This window comes from Spea bombifrons, chromosome 1 (assembly GCF_027358695.1).
Source record: "Spea bombifrons isolate aSpeBom1 chromosome 1, aSpeBom1.2.pri, whole genome shotgun sequence".
Classification (NCBI taxonomy): Eukaryota; Metazoa; Chordata; class Amphibia; order Anura; family Pelobatidae; genus Spea; species Spea bombifrons.
Window position 1 is genome coordinate 23,965,208 of NC_071087.1, and position 20,272 is coordinate 23,985,479.

Genomic DNA, 20,272 nt, shown 5'->3' on the forward strand with positions numbered 1-20,272 from the left:
TAAGTAGTCATTATGGGATAAGGTCCCGGGGCTTCATTTACCGAAACCATTACTGATACGCTATGTTCTAAATGTAAATGATGACCGGTACAGAAAATGAGGATACCTGTTCACGCGGGATCACGAGCATTTGCCAGTAATAGGAAAGCACTACAGAACAAACATGTACTCAATGGTTCTTTATTTTATATATGTGTTTTCTGGCTGTTTCTTTTTATCATTTCTAATGACTCTCTGGATTTGAGTCTTTTAATGTATCTGCTGTTTACTGTCTATTAAACTTCTTAGTTTGGTGTCGAAGGACGACTATGATAAAGAAACATGGAATTTTACAAAAGACATGACTGTGTTGTTTATCTGACTTTTCTATTACCTACACGGCAATATATTACTTTTTATGAATATTCATAATTTTTAGAGGCTAGCCATCTCTGCTGGATGGCTGCTCTATGCATCTGTTGGAATATATTTCTTACTGGCATCTCCAATTTTCCCATAAAGTAGTAAATATGGGAGACCAGGTGCAGATGCAGTGGGGCATACATAGCATGCCTGTTAGGAACAGCCACAAATAACTTTTGGGACAATGTGCCTTCACTTCACCAAGTATCAACCATTAAAAAAACATTAGCAATAATTGCCAGTGTTACCGCATACACCTCTAGTGTTATGTCTCCGGAAGGAGGAAAGAAAAATAATTAAAGGGGAAAAAAAAGTTGTGTTTTTATATATCCCTTTTAGGTATTTCTAAATCTGTCATATGACCCCAAGACATCTTGTGCAGCAGTAATACAGCAATGATTGAACCCATCCTGGTGGCACATATTGCTGACAAGAAATAGCAACTTGAGCTAAAACAGTCACATCCAGCATGTTCAAAGAAAACGGAGACAAGTAAATGTTACACTTATCGAAGTAAAAGGAAAAAAAAATGATGTGGCTTTTATGTTATTAACAATAAAAAAAACCCAGAGAAGTATACTTGCTTTTCAATCGATAACCAATTAGATCATAGATGAATTGCTCTAATGTTATATCAGACACTATGATTTCAATACACTGTGTTAATCTTTGTTGACTCAGATACATGGAATGGATTAAAAGATTTATGTACTTTTTAATTTGTAAATTACATTTAAATTAACCTTTTATCTTTTTAGTACCTATAGTTATGTACATTGTGTATACGGTATTGACAACTATAAAGTGTTGAGTACAAAGATCCATGTTACGATTTGCTTATTTATCCTGTAATATTTATCATGGTCTTGCTTATCACGACACATTGGGATTAGGCATAAAAAGTGATCCCCATGCTAAATTTGAAAAAGTGCTCATATCACAACCAATATACGGTATTATATTTTTGCTGATTGGCCCATGGTATTGGAAGATTAAACACAACAGCATGGCCCTCTTGGGCTTTGTACCAGTACGCATACATGTTGTTCATTTTATTTTTAATATTGGTTATTGTTAACTTTCATGTCATTGTGAACTATTTATCCCCCACCACTATCATAGCGCTACAGAATCTGCTGACACTCTATACATAAAAATAATAATAATAATTGCACCAGAATACATTTAATATTAATGTTTTAGTGCAGAATTTCACAGAAAATGTTTTTCAAGGGAAATACAGGACAAATACATAGCCATATAATTGATCTTGTGAACTACAGGGCATCTGCCAAAAAGTGGAGCATTACAAGAGTTTATTGCTTGTTTGACAAATTATGGGGCATTTTCTAAAATTGATCTTAAATACAAGTTTCTGGACCAGTTCCACATAATAAAGAGAAGGAGGTTATGTTACTGGAAAGATGAGCAATCTATTAAATTGGCCAGGCTCAATGCCAGCTGTACATGTCTACTCAAAGCCTATTTCATGGTTCTTAGAATTCCAGGTCATTTCGAAATTGAGGTGGCCAGCTGAGTACAAAAATCCTATCACAGCCAGGATGTTTCCTGTCATCAGTTATTGTTGTCAATGATGTTAAAATTGTAGGTTTAATAAAAGAACAGGACAGAATGAGAGGTGTGTATTTATCCGCCATACACTTTATCTGTCCAAGGAAACATCAAGATGTCAACTAACTATTAACATCTATTATGTTAATAGTTTGTCAAGAGAGCTGTAGTATAACACAACTTGGATAGAAACTGATGCTCAGTACCACTAAAAACATAGGTTAATATACCTTAAAAGAAATGAACAAGTCCAATTGAGTATAAACTGAAACATTTTAGTATACATATTCCATTAGCGTAGTGTCATACCAGATATAGGGTACACAGGGTACAGATCCACAATGGAGAGCTCGTTGTCCCCAAAGAGGGTACAATGTTCACCTAGACAACCACAGTCCCCAAGATACAAGAAGGCCACCTAGATTTAGCTGCAAACCAGCTATCCCTATCTGCTGAGCGAAATCCCCTGATGGGCAAAACATGGAAAAAGAACAGCAGGAAGACAGACAGGAGTTAACAACTGGACTGGGACTCCAGGGCTCAGACGGGCCAAGAACAGTACACAGATCTGGAATGTAGTGCAGAAAGAAATAACTGAATCCTAGTCACTAGTAATGCCACTAGTACTAGCATGATATGCATAATAGTCTGTTTAGGGAGCTTTGAGTACATCAAGAGGTCATCAATGAGTCAGAACTGAGGCTAGAATGCTACCAAAAAGTTATTAGTTGATTTTGGCAACTACTAATAAGTCCATGGCCAGTGGCCCACCAGACATGTGCCCTGTTTTGCACACTGCAGCCAGTCCAGCCATTGGCAATCCCAAATAATTGGGAGAAATACAAGGTTTCCTAGAAAGTCATGGGAATTTTTGCTTCTGAATACATTTTTTAATGTTCAAGTAGAAGTAATGTCCACTTTTTCTTATATTGACCTCTACTGGAATGATATGCTACCCATTCATCTATTGGAGGTTCTGTCTGTTGGCATCACTGGGTCTTTTGCATTCTTAGGCTATTGGAGCATACTTTTACAATCTCCCAATTCATTATTTCCTATCAATTGGGTGCTGGATCAAACCCAGCACCCAATCTGTGCCATTAGTCTGCTGGGTAAGAAAATGTGCCAAGTCAATTCAATAAACATTGTTTGGGTACATAGAAACACTCTGCAGGGTGTATAGAAGCTGTGGGTACTTCAGTGTTTTAAAAATGATATATGCTGCATTAAATACCTCTTTAATTTACTTTTTTTATGTGAGCTTTAAAGCAGAAGGCATTTAATTTGCATATAACAATTGTTTCAGAAAATATTTAAAAAATTAAATTACATATTATAGATCTGACACATCACGAAAATTACTGTAGATTTCAATGTACAAATCTTGAAATCCCAAGCATTTTCAATACATTTTTGCTTGTATACTACAATAAAAGCAAATGGAGGAAGAACATAAAAAAAATGCTAGCCACACTTAACAAGCCATTTGCAAATAAACCCGATTAGTATGGAATGTTTAATCCAGGACTTACAGCTGTGTCAAAAAATGAAATCATCGCTTCTATTTTACCATATGCCAAATGGCCTTTTCCTACGCAAACTGTTTTGGGTCTCTGTTTCTCATTATGGAGGCACACAACAATTTTTAACAAGCACACATCTTGCGTACTTTAAAGAAACTCCCGTTTGGTAATAATTACAGAAAGTACCTTCACATACTTTTCGAAATCTGCAGTTCTGCTTCTGTTCTCTTTGATGTACACAGTTGTAATATTCTGGTATCAACATTTACGAACAGAAGCTTTAGGATTTCCTAGAAGGCACGTATTTTTTCATGCCATTGCTTGTAAAAAAAAGATCTAAGTGATCCAAAATAGTCAACTGTGCAATTTATAACTAGCATTGTGAAAAAAACCCACAAATGCCTTGTTTCTTTGTAACTTACATTTCTGGGTCACATTTAATCAAGTTTTGTGTTTGATGCTGCTGGCTCAGTACAAGAGACTGGTTCATGACGAAGGTAGTCCTGGTGGAACCAATAGCTTGATCCCCTTTCAAGTGATAACCGTGACTATCAAATAACCGCATGCGCTGTGATCTCAGTGATCACAAACCAAAGAGATTATTACCTTTTATTTATGGAGTGCTATGTGATTCCATAGAACTATTAAAATAGGGTAGAATTTAAATTGACAATATGCAAAACTGACAACATCGTTAACATGTTAAGACACACTGGTACAGAAGAAGTAGAAGACCCTGCTCTTGTGAACTGCCCCCCCCTCCATGGCTTACCAATATTGAAGGGAGAGAGTAAGATCTTTTTTCTCTTTTGTATTTTTTTTAGTTATAGGTCATTAGAGAATGGGGGATGGGTAGAGTGGAGTGATTTAGGGATCCATTTTTAAAACAAAATACCTACCCCCTACCCTTTCTGTACTAATTTTTAGTTTTTTCCCTTTATTGCTCTTTACGGGGTTAGTTTTAGGTTAGTGGGGTGAATGAATTTACGGGTCTTCAGTTACAAGGGGTGTGTGTGCAGTTTATTTTTTTTTATTTAAAAAAGCTTCTTCACACATTAATTTATTTTCAACATACAGATTGGTCAAATAAGGAAATCCCGTGCCTGAAGAAAGCTTGCATGACAATGAAAAATCAACCTTTCACCAAACTGTACAAAATCAGTATGAAATAAAGATTTATTTGACCATATGAATATTCTGTTTCATGCATTAATAAGATGACAATGAAATTTAAGAACATCAAGACATGTTTGTTGAAGCCAATTAGTGGTTTAAGGACATCTGCTCTCCAAACTCACATTACAGCATCAGCTTTCCTCCTGCCAGCTGGATCTGGCCCATAAGGAGTAAATGCTGAAAAAAATAACACATAACCTTAGATTTATTTAAAAAGATACATATTCTGTGTAATTCTTAAGTATTGGAAATTATATTTAACAGAAGATCAGTCTATATTCGACAGAGATATCTGATTCCTATGTCCTTGCATATGGAGAGATCGGGGTCCAAATTTGGGATGTCACCACTAGGATAACCACGTCATTTTTCCAGGACACATCTACAGTCCATATACTGAGAAGCACATGCAAGGTTCTGACTTGTATTAAAATCATGGCGTGCAATAACAAACTTTTGTTATTGTTTTTCATAGTGTGCATCTTTCATTTTGTCCTGTGATACAATGTAATAATTCTCTCAAAGCAAGTGAAATTGACTGCATACCATATAGTATTTGCAACATGTAAATCAATAAAACATGGCACGCCTTTTAAACGTGGTAAGTAAGGAGACGGCAGCTGGGGTGCTGCTCTGGGTTGGTCGTAAATAAATACATAAATCTTTGCTCATGTGAGAAAGCATTATGCCTATGTAAAATGTATGTGTGCCCTGGGAAAAAAGGCCAGATGTGGTAAAGCTACCTAGGACTGTCATTTTCAGAGCAGCAGAATGTATGTGCCAATGGAAGGTGCAATGCTTTCATGTCTCTGTACTGTTGATAATTATAAGCAAGGGAGGATAAGATGCACATTGGCTACAAAGAAGTTGCAGATTCATTCAACCTGCGTGACCATATAATGTATCGGCTACTAGTATGTCTAAGTACCCGAATATTGTACTACAGCCCTTCTTAAAGGTTGTTATTTGCAATATATTTAAAATGGATCTGTCATATTTACCAAGTCCTATATTAAATAATTCTTTACCCTAAATAAACCTATATATTTTTATTTACAGAATACACGTATATACATATATATATGTATAATTACACTTGTGCATTTGGATTCATGTGAATTTTGAATTTGCCAATTTAGTCAATTTGTACGAATCTCCAAAAACGAGGAGGGAACCCCAATGAAACCTTCTACGCCAACCACTTGTCGTTGTCTCCTTGGCCTGCAGCTCCCCTACTTCTCTTGCATGTTCTTGTTCTTTTGTCTTCTCATCTCTTTGCTCCTGCTTCTCCTCATGTCTTCTTTCTTCATCTGCTTCTCCATGGACATGGCCTCTCATTGAATGTCCTCAAAAGTGTGGAGCCTCTGGGCACACACTTTACCCAATTGATGGAAAGGCAGAGGCTGTCCCTGTGGAGATGCACAGAGATGCCATAACAATCCATATAGATTTATGGAGAAAAAGAGGTACAGAAATTTCTTAGAAAATCTGTCTTCATTATTCTGGCCGGTGAACTTCTGCAAAATGGCAGAATTAAACAACTGAAGGAACGAGGGGAAGGGTGTACCTGGAAGCGCCACCCTTAGTATAGGCCAGAGAGGGGTGAAATTCGGAGCTAGACTGTTATTTTATAATTTTGTTTTGAGGATATTTGTTGTGTTCACATGCAAAGTTCACCAGAATATAATGTTCCTGGGCACTAACTCTAACATAACATTTATGGAATCATCTATTGGATACAGTTAAATATTCTACACAGTTATTGTATACTTCTATACTGTTGTTCCTCATGGAGCTCTAGAGCTACACAGTGCATTTGATTTATATATGTTGCCTTTCTGTTCCTTTCTGTAACAGTGTTGCAAGATTTTTTTTACATTTACTTGATAGTTTGCAAGAGATAAGAATATTTTGCATACTATGGTGACCTTGTATTGGAGTCAGTGACCTCTTGTAAAATAGAGCAGACCCCACATATTGCAAATGTCAAGGTTGTGTTCTGTCGTATTGATCAGTTAAATATTTTGGGCCGTATAATGTTTTGGCTGACAGATAAAAATCAAAAAAAGTATTATTAGGTTAGATACACAGCACTAATTATATTCCACAAAATAAGTGGTCATAGCAATGGTTTGGAAAAGGACTTATGAAGATGGTGCAAAGGGAACCATTTAACCTTGTGTGTACCAGCGGGGTAAAAAACTAATGGTTTACTTTGTTGGGATTTACATGTATGCTATTCTCGTGTATTCTAATGAAATGGGTACAGTAAAATGGAATTTGACTCAATTGAGTCTACAGGTCATTTCAGACACCAGCCAATACAATTTTCAGTTGAGGTTAGTGTTTTCCAGTTGTAATATAAGGCTGATATGATTCTCTATCTCTACCAGTATGTCTTAATGTGTGTTAGTCTTATTGTCAGTTTTGTATACTGTTATTGTTAATTTTCACTTCACCTTTTTAACATTGCTACGGAATCTGCTGGCACTCTATAAATAAAAGTAATCTAAAGGGAAAGCTTAGAGGTACTGACAAATTGCAAATAAAAATGTGAATTGTTTTACAAAGAATAAGAACAACATAATCTGGATTGTTCTGACCTGAACACTCTAACACTACAATCTTGGACAAAAGCCAGACAGATAGTGGATTTCTGTTGCTTATCCAAGTACCTTACAGACCATTACTGTTCTCAATAACCATATGCATTTTTAGTATTATTAAACATTTAACACAGATGAAGGATACCAAGTATGGCAGAGCTCCAGTACTCGACCAAGTATCTCCACTAAAGTCTCTCCCTTTTCCCCAGAGTCTTCAGTTATATATAGCTCCCCGCCCAAACATCAGTCGAGACTTCATGAAGGGTGCAAACAAAAGACACTTTATCGAGCTACAGGACACATATTTATACGCACAGCCCTCATTGAAATGCAATACCCTCCACTCCCCTATCCTGCGCAAGGTAAACACTCCAGCCGTCTGGCTAGTGCCTTTCTTCCCAGCTCCCTGCTGTGAAATGTCCTGGTGTATGGAAAACTGGGTCATCCAGGTCATCCTAATGAAGGGACCCTGAACCTCATACATACTGGTATGCCTCCTACAATTGCCTCCCTTGCCCCCTAATATCTTACTGATCAGAGGTTTTATATGGGAGCGGCAACTGTTTGGTTCAGGATCCACCGGAGGGCTTCAGGGGAATCTTGCTGTTCTCCTGTCAGGAGTGGCGGTGTTCCTCGATTCCAGATGCCGCCACCAGGTAGAGTATTGCAGGCAGCTGGATATAGGAATAGGGACAGTGTCGTAACACCAAGATATATGCCTTAAATCTGATTTAATCTGTAACCGTTATAAAGCCCTGCAGGGGCATCCTAGGATGGGCATGCAGCACCATGACACCCAGGTGCCCTGTTGACTAAGCAGTCCTGCAGGAAAATACAATTTGCATTAAGTGACTGTGGTAGTAGGGCAGAAGCAGCATGGCAGCTCACACGGGGAGTACAAGCTGCAGAAATGACAGGGCTACACTCTGTGTAAAAGGTGAGGATAGTTGTGCGAGCCGCAATGATGATAGGAGAGTGAGACAAAGTGTGTATGTATATTTATGTTTAAGTGTATGGTGTCAGAGTGAGGGTGTGTGTAAGTTCATGGTATTGGAGAGTAAATGTCTATAGTGTTAAAGTGTGCGTTACTATACTGTGTTAGCGTGTGTGAGCATATATGCTTAATAAGACTGTGTATTGCTTACTAGCTTTTGAGTGTACATGTTTCAACATATGTTGCTAGCATGTGTGTGTCACCTTATGGTATAAGAGTGTTAGGGGCGAGCCAAGCTTAGTGGTTCCAATTCATCCCAAAAGGTGTTCAATGGGGTTAAATTAAGGGCTCTTAGGAGGCCACTAGAGTTCCTCCACACCAAACTTGGCTTTCTGGGCTTTGCTTTGTTCACGGGGGCACTGTCACACTGGTACACGAAAGGGCTTTCCTCAAACTGGTGGAAAAAGTTGGAAATATACAATTGTGTAAAATGTTTTTGTATACTGTGGCATTAACAGTACCCTTTACTGGAATTAATGGGCTCAGCCCAAACGTTAAAAAAAACTGCCACAAACCATTGTCCCTCTTCCTCCAAACCCTACAGTAGGCACTACGCTTTCTCATAGGTAGCATTCTCATGACCTCTGCCAAACGTAGATTTGTTCATCAAATTTCACAAACTGACTTTTGGCATCCTATGACAGTCTTGTTTAAAGTCATTGGGCGACTCAGTATGACCGATTCTACAGCCAATGTTTGTCTATGAAGATGGCTGCCTTTGTGCTTGATTTTATACATCAGTTAGCAATGGGTGTGGCTGAAACACCTAAACTCAATAATTACATCATATAATGTATGTAACTGTGCTTTGTAATTGAAATCATTATTAACAATGAGCTATATACTGTATGCATTACATAATGTCAACATTTTTGCAGCACTTAATATAGTAGTTCACAGTGGCAACGTATTACAATAAGTAGTGCATGTAAATAAAATGTTACAGTCACGCGAAGTTGAAGTCGTTTAGCTATATTTTCCCCAATACATTTGCTAGTACAATATAAAGATACACATTTGTCTCCAGTGACAATCTATTTTAACGATAGGTCCTTTTAAACTGATTGACTGATGGCAGTCTCCAACCCAACATGGGAGCATGACAGGGAAAGCAAGTTGTCAATGTCACATGACTATGTTGAGACCCCAACTCCTCATTTCCCAGGAAAAAGAGTGTGAAGTGCTTTTCAGAACTTGTCTCTTTATTCCAAGGTTGTCCTTCTAAAGTCAGGGCCAGAGGCAACCTTAGGCCTGGTGCCCCTCTGATTTAGTTACATGGGACATTTGTTACTAAGACCAGCCCTATATAAAAATATAGAATAAAATGAACAAATAGGATTCACCCTCCCATGTCAAATGCATTAATGAAAAAAAATACTTTGACCCAAGGTAGCATGAAATTAAATCCTATAAGTAAATTTGTCATGTCCTTCTGGAGCTGTGTACGCAACCATTTTGGTTGAAAGCTAATTGACATTGAAAATAATATGCCCAGAGGGTCTTACATTGTGTCAGCAGCCAGATGTATTCTGTAAAAGCAAATCATTACCCTAATCAAAATGTATCAAATATAATGAGTATAATGAGAAAAAATAATTGAAGGGAAACAGATGGAGTGAGTGAAAAACACAAATGTGGTGGATGTTTCTCTTTTGAGGACATTCTTCTCTTCATTCCAAGCAAATGAAGATTACATTGTTCCGTCTGCAGGGAAATGAAATTGAAGCTTATCTTCCTTTCACGGGCTTATTTATACTCCAGTGTACTCAAACAGGACTATCTCTAATCTTTATAAATCATAAAAGGAACAGTGTGTTCATTTTTTTTTCTAACAATAGCTAAAATAACTTTCCAGCAGAATTGTTAAACTTATTCTTGAAGACAGAGCACAAACTGAACATTTGTCAACCAGATCATGATAAGATATTTGAAGCCAAAGGCAACATTTGACATGACAGATTGTTTCTGTGGTTGCTGGGATGCTAAAGGGAAGGCTGCCAAAACCTGAGAGTTTGCCTTGGACCTCAATTTCAGGTGTCGCTGTTATGATTTTATATTTTTTTCTTTTCAAGTTGATTTAAAGTAAAAAAACAAAAAATCCCCCTGCAGGAAGGCCTTGTTTAAGAAGACATGAACAAGTCCTGATTTACAAATATTGTATGAACTCCATTAAGTGTTTAACTTCATTAGTGCTAGGTGAGTTGGCCATAGAAGGAATGTTCGGGGAGATCGCCACATACAGGGAAAATTAGGGTTTGGGACATATGAAGTGGGCAAACTACTGGTTATTTTGGTGGAACACTCTCAGCATTTGGATTAGAAACCAGATGAGAAACATGTGCCCATAGAGTAACATTTGTAGTTTTGTAGTGCTCAAGCCCTGCATGGTTTTAGGTTATGTGACACCAACATACCCTTTAAATATGTATGTTTAAGGGTAGTGGGGAGTACCCAAAGAATGTTGGGCTATGTGTACCTAGGGCTCCAGACAAATATGAGAAGAAACATGCTATATCACGTGGGATTTAAAACAGGAAAATCTATTGAAAATTACATTTTATTGGAGAAGATAACTATAATATTATGTTTGTGTATGTGATTTTTCATACATACTGTGACAGTGTAAACCCCAGGGAGATGATTAGCATGGCATCTGGGTACAGCTGCTATGCAGATTATACATATGGGTCCAGAGCCGGCCTTAAGTGTTCTGGCACTGGCTACTCCTCTGGTGCCCCCCCCATCCCCTTCTCACTGAGGGTAGGCCAATGCTCCATTCCCCCATTCTGTGGAAAATCCATGCCGGCTTTTCCAGGAGGCTAGAAGTCTGCAGGATCCAGTACGGGATTTCTATGAGGCCGGCATCAGGCACAGGTGCTGGGCATTAAAAACCCCTGGAGCTTGATACTCAGGGAGACTGTTGGGGGAAGAGGAAGTTTCCCTGAGCTCCCAGGGCAAGGAGAGGCCCTGAACAAGAAGACCATCCCTGAGCCAAGTGAGGCAATACCTGTCTGGACCTGTGTGTGCTGTCTGGGGAGGTTTTCCAGAGCCTGGCGTAGCTGGGTCTGGCTGGGAGGTTGAGTTAGTGGGTGATTAGGCTGGTCAGTCTGGACCAGCATAGTTCAGTTATAGAGGGCTCCAATTGGGAGCTAGGTTTTCTTTTTATGATTTGTTTTGTTTTTGGGTTTCAGCGATTAAAATAAAGCGCTGTTTTGTTACAACTTGGTGTTCCTGACTGTGATTTTCCTAGAGGACTGTGCTTAGGACCCCTAAATGTGACATGTATGGCCCTCATGCTACAGGGTTTGTCACAATACAGATATAGAAATCTTTACTCAACTAAGTAAAAAAAGATCCAGTTTGCATCTCTATTTGTAAAGGTTTTAGAACTAATTTCAATTATGCATTATGCTAAGAAAGCATTCCATCTAGTGCAGATAAAGCACAATAGTATCTATCCACTCACTCCCTCACATGTTTTGGTTTGAGTATAGAAGATGAACAGAACAGCCACTCTGGAAAATGAAAGGGCAGAAATCAACACACATTCCTTTTCCCCTGAAAATGTTTCACCATTTCACTAATTGCTCTTGAAATAGTGCAGGCTGGTGGAAATATTTCAGATGATGAATAATAATATTGTTGATGATTTATACAGTTTTTAACAGGTGCTTTCCATAACTGTAGAAGAGAAATGGTTATCTTACACTACTTGTCTTGATTTATATAAATTGGTTTGCTTGAACATATATTTCAATGATAACAAAATGCCCCTAAACTTTTTTTTATATGCATTTTTTCTACATTTTTGAATTTATATTCCCAGCACATAATCCCTGTGTACCCATTTCTTCTTTCCTGCATCAAAGGTTTTGTGTTATGTGTAGATTGGTTTCAAATTAATAGTATTGGCATAAGTTACATATTTCATATTAAAATAGTTAGGCAGTGTGTAGTAGACTAAAATATAGACATAAGATACCAGACAAAGCCAGCTAATGTTTGTTATCATTTACCTTGGCCAGTCAACCCCTTCCTTGCCGCCATGTTACTTTCACAGTGGTTGATATATGCATTATCATTTAATGGTGGCAATGTCCATGATGTAATTGGCTAGAGATCTTATAATTTTTGCATCTCTAGACATTCCAGAGGTCCTGGAAATGTATGTGATGGCACATGTTTTTCTATCTTGGCGCAATAAAAGGCCAACTTTGTCTACTTTAGGGTTACTCCAGTAAGAACTTGCAAGCAAAAACACTTGCCAGGTTTTCTTCTTGCGCTAACATGGCACCTCACCAAATTTATACTACTGTCAAAGGACAATTTTTTATACGTTTCAATCATGTGATTTACAGAACCTGTTACACGCACATTAAACAAAAAGATGATTCAGCAGGTTTTATGCATACTGGGAAGGCTGCCAGAAATGATTAATGCATGGTAAGGTAAGTTTTAGATACAACAAGATCGATATACAACATTTTATGGTGCATCAAGCAATCCTCGGCTTCCCTGATTGAGTCTTATTGTATAAATGTAAGCTTGACACATTCATCTTTAACATGGATGGTAGGTGATGCAGGCTGATTAGCTCAGCAACTGGGAGGCAAGTAACATCGATTGGTCCCCATTTACAGGATGTTTAGGTATATACACCTTTCCTCCCCCACTCTTACCTGCAGGTCAACTTGAACACATGGTGCGAGAGCAGCGCTATTAGTGCAGCATCATGTATAATCACGATATTTGACCCAACTGAGCACCTGCCTCTCATAGCCGGAGCAGAATTGTTTAAATAATTTAGATCAGCCTCCTGTGTCAACATTACTGTTCAAAGAGTTAAAGAAACAGACAAGCATATGTAATGTGAAATTAGCCAAACACATACATTTATACATTTTCCATTATTATTATGAGAAATGCTACACAGATTCCTGATGTTGGTAAACCATTGGTATATTTACTGCTCACTAGGGTCCATGCAGAACCTGTGTGTATATTAAAAGGTATTGAAAACGTCACCTTTTGAAACTCACGTATAAGTGGCACCATGGTCTCCCTTGTTTTTCTGACAGACCAGATTAATTCATTAAACCTATGACTTCAGGAAGGAATAAGAGGGCAACACAGAAGGCATTTTTCCGAGGATGTGAAGTAGTACATCTTTCCCCCAACTCTCATACACATCTTCTTCTAATTGCATCTTTTCATTTAATTCCCTAAACTGTCTGATGGCTTTACCATCAGTGTTTGATTAAGTATGAGGCACAGTAGACCCATGGCGAGGGGCCATTGGAGCACCTGGTGCCTTAATGGATAATCTGTCTATAGTTGAATGTCTCCGGGGTTAGGAGGCAGGTGCTCAGTGTGCTACATGCAATGCAGCTCCTGCACAAGATTTGTTTTGTCTTTGAATGTTAAGTGTTCATGTATGTGTGCGTGTGTGTGCATGGAGCCATAAATGTGCATGGTTTTCCACCAAAGAAACACTGAAGAAATACAATGATGATGTACTGCTCACTACTGTCCTGCCAGTGAACACTAATGCATGGTAGTAAAAAGGTGCATGGAATACAAAATACAAAAAACATAGCGCCATTTTGATTTTGCAAGAATCATATACATAAAAATAAAGCGGACACCCCTTCTGCCATTTGTACTTTCATGTCCATTTGAGTTTTCATGCTATTATTTAACATGTAGTATATGTGTTCTCTAGAACATATCATTTGGGAAATGCTGCACCCATCACAGTCCACTCAAGCACTGGAGGTGGGCGCTACAGATGTGAAACTGCAGCTTCTACTAAAGGTAAATGATTATTTTTCGGCCAATGGTAAAGAAAGTATTTACAAAGTGCTATAATATGCATTATTTGCTTAAAAGGCTGCCTGGGCACTGGAGTGTGCATTTCAGCACATTCAAGAAGGATAAAAGTATAAAAAATGTCTCTATCGGAAAACGTCTGTTTTACCTCTATTTAGCCAAAGAAGCACCAAATCACTCAATTACAAAACCTTCACACCAGTCCGTGCCAAAGAGATAAGCCAATCACTAAGTCAACAATATTTTATCTATTTTTAATCCTGTGTTCTTGGACCATTTTGAAAGCAGTTTCCTGACTATACTTCCTGTCCTTATTGTGGCTGAATTTCCTGATCCAGATTTAATTCATGATATCGTTCAAGTTCCTTTTGGTTTTCTGGAGCTGCTGAGGTAACAGCTTTAAATATGAAACCACTCTCTCGTAAAAAAAAAAATTGCTTCTGGCAAATCTAATACAACCTTGGAATTTAAATCAAAGGGAAGCTGCCAAAGGAAATGCCAGCCATTTCTCACTGCATAGCTCATATATGCCAACCGACACCTTCTCTGGCAATAAAACACAGCAGGCTTATTGCAAGTTGTAAATCACTAGAGTGTAGTAACCCGTTCTACACTAAACCACTTCCAGATCTGATAGATAACTTTATCTGTGTAATTACCTCACTCGCGATAAAATAAAAGTATGAATCCTGTAACTGAACAACACCATTCCTTCAAAGGAGAATAATAATAACAACAACAGTGATAATACAAAGTCGAATTTCAGTAAATAACAAAAAAATAACAACAATATGCATTTCTTATAGTTAACCTTTTAGATGCCGATTATCAGAGCATAGTGCTCAAAGAGATTTTAGGAAGTCTCTCACCTGCCAAGCGTTTTTCTCTTGCGTTTTTCCAGATAGCATCCAGAGCCCTGGCAGTGGAGTCTCTGATATGATCACTGAATGATCTCCTTAAAGGAGCTTTCGGCATCCTTTCCATTGTAAAGAATGGCACCCACTTCCACCAAGCTACAACAATTGGCTTCTATACAGCGTTTCTTCCTTCTCGGACCTTAGTTACATCTGTAAATAAATGCATTTACAGAATGTCTTAATCCTGCAGTCTTCATGGAGAGGTAAAGGCTTACCCTTCAGCAATCAGGCATTGCAGTGCTCACTGCAGAGAGAGGATGATAGCTCATACTGCAGGCAAAATGTTGATAAGCTGCCAAGTACACTACTATTAGTACATCTGGAATACTTTACAAAAGGCTGAAGATACACTCGTTTAATTAGGGTTCGCTTTTCACTTAAAAAATAAAATATTTTTCCCCCTGTACAATAACATTTTGCAGGAGTATAGTAATAATAAAACATTTTTGGTTACTGACAAATCGTTGATTTTATATATATTATTGCTGAAATCAGAATTTAATATGTATGCACACATTCTGGGTTTTTTCTCTGCAAAAAGGAAGGGGGGCAGGAATGCTACTTTGGGAAGGGGTCATCTGGTGAACATTCTGTGGGTTACCCAGTTACTTTAAAGTTACACTTGAAGGGTCACATTTTTTAAATACTGCTCAAAACACCCATTATGTATTACACGACTGAAAAAATGTGTTTATCTGAATAACTGAACCAGTATCCAATTATTCCGTAAGGAATGCTCTTACCTTACAAAATACAAGAACAAAGAATTGGATCATTATGGAAGAAATTATAGTTGTCATTTTGTAGTTTAGATAAATGAATTGTTATAGAGGACGGGTTGGCCATTTTTAAATAAAAGCAAATACCTATAAGACTTATCTTTGCTGGGAAATGGTATAGCAACAATCAAATTCAAGCCTCCACTGTAAATTTCAAGGCACACATCAGGTTCAAGGACATGTTTTAATTAGATGACCAATTGGATTGGTGTCAAAAGTATTACCGTATTTGCTCAATTATAAGACGAGGTTTTTTCCAGAGCAAATGCTCTGAAAAATACCCCTCGTCTTATAATCGGGGTCGTCTTCTAATCAGACCCAAAAAAAATGGCTGGGGCCACGCTGCTTACCGGTCGCGAGCAGCGTCTCTTCCGTTAGAAGCAGGAGGACAGGAAGCTTGTAGCTTCCTCACAGAACTCTATCTCCCCCTCCCTCCTCTGGGGGCGGGGCCAGAGAAGTTGCTGGTACAGCCGGTCCCCTGCAGAAGTCTTCGAGTGAGAGATCTGCAGTTCAGGTAAGGGGGTGGGGGAGGGTTTTTGGGTAAGTATGTGTGATTAATGTGTGAAGTATGTGTGATTAATGGAATGAATGAGTATTTAAATGTTTGTGAATGTGTGTTTGTGTGTGATAGCATGGATGTGTAAGGGGGGTGGGGGTTGTAGCATGGCATAGGGAGGCTGTAATCCCACTACTATCATCCCCAGGTTCCAGCATGTACTGGCTGCATTGGCTTGATAGGAGTGTGATTGCTGTTAGCAGCAATCACACTCCTATCAAGCCAAGGCAGCCAGTACATGCTGGGTTAAAAGGCATATCATGGGGCTGAGTGGCAAATAGGGGGTTAAAATGCATTTCTGGACCTCCAGAAATGCATTTTAACCCCCTATATGCCACTCAGCCCCATGATATGCATATATACCTCCAGAAATGCATTTTAACCCCCTATATGCCACTCAGCCCCATGATATGCCTTTTAACCCCCTATATGCCAGAGTGGCATATAGGGGTATAAGGCATATCATGGGGCAGAGTGGCAAATAGGGGGGGTATAAAGCATTTCTGGGGGCAGAGTGGCATAACTGGGGGGGGGCAGGTTGGCAAATAAAAGGAAATTTAAAAAATATATTTACATGAATTAATATTTACTGGTAAAACTTTTTTTCCTATAGGGTCGTCTTATATTCAGGCTTTTTGTTTTTTTCCTAAATTAATATTTTGATTTTGGGGGGTCGTCTTATAATCGGGGTCGTCTTATAATCGAGCAAATACGGTAATTCCACAATAAAGTCAAAATCCAACAGAGTAAGAACAGAAAAACAAAAAATGAAGACATCCCATATGCTTATGTCCCTATTACTCAATATTTTTCACATATATTTTTCATATATATATATATATATATATATATATACACACTGTATATCTTTATGATAAATGTATAGTTTGCATGTTCTCCAGTGTATTTTACCACATGTGAATTGGAGCAGACATTCTTTAGTAACTGGAATTGGAAATTGAGAATTTAAACTTAACTCTTCCCCCTGCTGCCTCTGCTGAAAGCAGGATGTATACCTGGGTATGCATCTGGCACATGCTAACTAGAACTCCCACTTTAGTTAATGGGAGCAGAACCCGCCACTGAAATCAAAGGGAATAACAGCAAAAGAACAGCGATGTTTTGCTAAAATAAATGCAATTGGCTGCTTCTTTAGTGACAGTGCTACTGAGCATGTACTTACTTTTGGTTCACTCTACACTTTGCACGCAATATAATGCATGCAAAACTTACTCCAACAAAAAGTTTCAAAACAACTTCCAGTATATACTGGATATACTGAATATACTTGGTTCTGAATGAACTTCTGCCTCCAGATGCATCATGTCCTACGCCCCCAGAGCATTCATTTTCATGGACACGTTCAGCATAGAAGTGGTTAGAGTGCTGACATCGACATGGAGCTGTGTTTTCATAGAAGCAATGCAAAGCCAGGACATTTTTTCGTTTTCGGTCTTCTATCTAATGGCCATGACTGTTCATTTAGTTCGAGAATTGTAGTCACAGCCGAGCATCTTATGTACTAAGAAAAATAAAACCCTACTGTATGCTGACTATGAAAAGATTTATGATTGCAGCTGTTTTGTCCTTTTTGTATATAGCCAACACACTTGAACACATGCAAGTCCAAGGCCTATGTCTAATACATACAGAATGTGTACAGATACATTTATGTACACAAAGATGTCACAATAAGGTGGTTTATAATACATTTTGGAAGACCATGTTTTATAAAAGCCAAGACCTCTTACCATAAATATATTATGCCCAAGGAGGATACATGAGGATCTACTAGGATTTAATTTTAAAACCACTCATCTCAAGAATTGCAAGGAAGTTACTATTCTAAAGACAACAATCACACAGCAATAGTATTAAGAAGTAAGTTTGTTGAAGCTTTCCTTTATGCTCTCTAATTTGAAGGCTTTCTGTCTGACATATTTCTTTTGGAAAGCTCAATTGCTGGGGTGAGTGCTTTGTCCTTTTTGAAGGGCTTCTTGAGAGTTCATTCAATCTTCATGTCAGTTTCACGTGGTCCATTTATAGAATGTCACGTGCCCAAGACTTCCTTTTCACCCACACCTACATCAACAAATCAAGGGCATGATCTTTCAAACAAAATATCTCAATGCTGAGATTCATGATCCAATTCTTAATTCTTCTTTAGCTTTAAATATATTTACCCACAAGCAACTTATTTAAATAGTAAATTAAAGGACTTTGCAAATCTCAGTAACATATGTGTACTGGAAAGCTTTAGTGCAAATGTGCTACACACCTGGACACTCAAACCATCTGTCATGAGTTGAAGCAGAAGCTCTAAAAGGGAGGTATCTGTTTCCATTTAATCAGGTTAAGGGATCACCTCTAAGGTCAAATAATAAAACTGAAAACAATGCTAGGACAATTTTAGTAGTGCTGCGCACAGCACTGGAAGCTGGTAAGTTTAGAGTAACTATTTTTTTTAATAAATACATGAAAGTTGAATGGCGTTTTGCATTAGTTGGGAAAAGATATGATATTTTTGTACAGATTATATTTCTGGCTAAGTGTATTATATAATAGTCAATAACTTGCATTGTAGTCCAGACAGTTAGCACATAAAAGGTTAATAATTCTTGCAATTAAAGGGGAACGCCAACAAATTGTTTTTTTTTTCTAATAGGATCAGTTATAAGGTTTCAAAAATCAGTTTATTTGTCATTAAGTTTTCATAAAATTATTTTTTTGATGTTTGTCTCTTTTATCTTACCACTTTTATCATACTGCCTTATGGTAAACAAAAGAATGTCTCAGTTTAAATGACCTAGAGGGATCCTCTGACTAATGAATGTTTATTAGAATTACATTAAAGAATCAGTTTTACTTTGGAATGTAACCAAGACATCACAGGACACATCCAGATCTGCACAGTAGGAAATAGCCCAAGTTTGTTCTAGTAAGGGGATGCAGGCGTGTGAGAATAGAGAAATCTATGGTTCAAATAATGCTTAAAATTGACAGAACAACTCTGGGATAGTGGAGATGATATGGAGTAGAGTTATTTATAATGGGAAGTCAAAATCAAAGTGATGGAAATTTCTGCTTGTGACACAATGTAATATTAAACTCTAGTAGAATTAGCAGCTTTACGATATATGAACTAACCCGATAAATCTCTCATACTTTTGAACTGGCACGTGCCGTGAAGCGTATTTATGAAAAAAATGTTGGAAAACTCAGACACTTTTTGACACAAAACACCACCAATTCTCACTTGGTATTGCAACTCAATCCCAAATTTTAAAAAGCTAAGGTTGAGCTAAAAGGCAGCACTGTGGGCAATGTGACTGCCTTTGTTTTCTGCATCTCACCTAGTGTCCTGACTTCTCTCTGCTCCCTCCCAAGCAGAGGCACCCTAGATTTTCTAGCCCTATAGGCAAACCATGTTTCTGACACCCTACTTTCCATGCACTTAGTTGAAAACATAGAAAAGGATGTCACAACAGCACCCTCTGCCAGCTTAGCACCATAGGCAGTACATAATTTGCCTAGATGCAAGGTCAACTTGCTCCCAAGGACTAGAAATAGTTCAGACTAATGTAAAATCAATGTGTGTCCCGATTCCCCAGCCATGGTGCGACTGTTTTTTATTTGTGGGCTCAGGAAAGCAGGTGCAGCTATAAATGACCACTGGCCATACAGGTGCGGTGTCTCTGGATAGTTAAGTGCCTTTAAGGCCAGTACTCATTAAGGCCAATAAAGTAACATAACATTTCATAATGTTTTGGGATAAACTAGGTTTAGAGAGCAGCTACAAAGTATGTTGATCAAGCTGGTGGGTTTACATGGTAATTCTATATTTTGCACACAAAAAGCTAGTAGCCAGATCATATATTATATATGCCATCTTATACTTGAAATTAACTATTGCAAAAC

At 38.0% G+C, this 20,272-nt stretch overlaps 1 protein-coding gene across 1 annotated transcript in view; it reads right to left on the reverse strand.

Annotated features, from left to right (window-relative positions):
* Nucleotides 1-15,262, reverse strand: part of DLC1 (DLC1 Rho GTPase activating protein) — a 77,833-nt gene extending 62,571 nt beyond the window's left edge. The window contains exon 1 of the mRNA XM_053458727.1: nt 14,972-15,262. Coding sequence (XP_053314702.1) covers nt 14,972-15,086 — 115 coding nt within the window. The 5' untranslated portion in view covers nt 15,087-15,262. The remainder of the gene's footprint in view (nt 1-14,971) is intronic.
* Nucleotides 15,263-20,272: the final 5,010 nt, after the last annotated feature.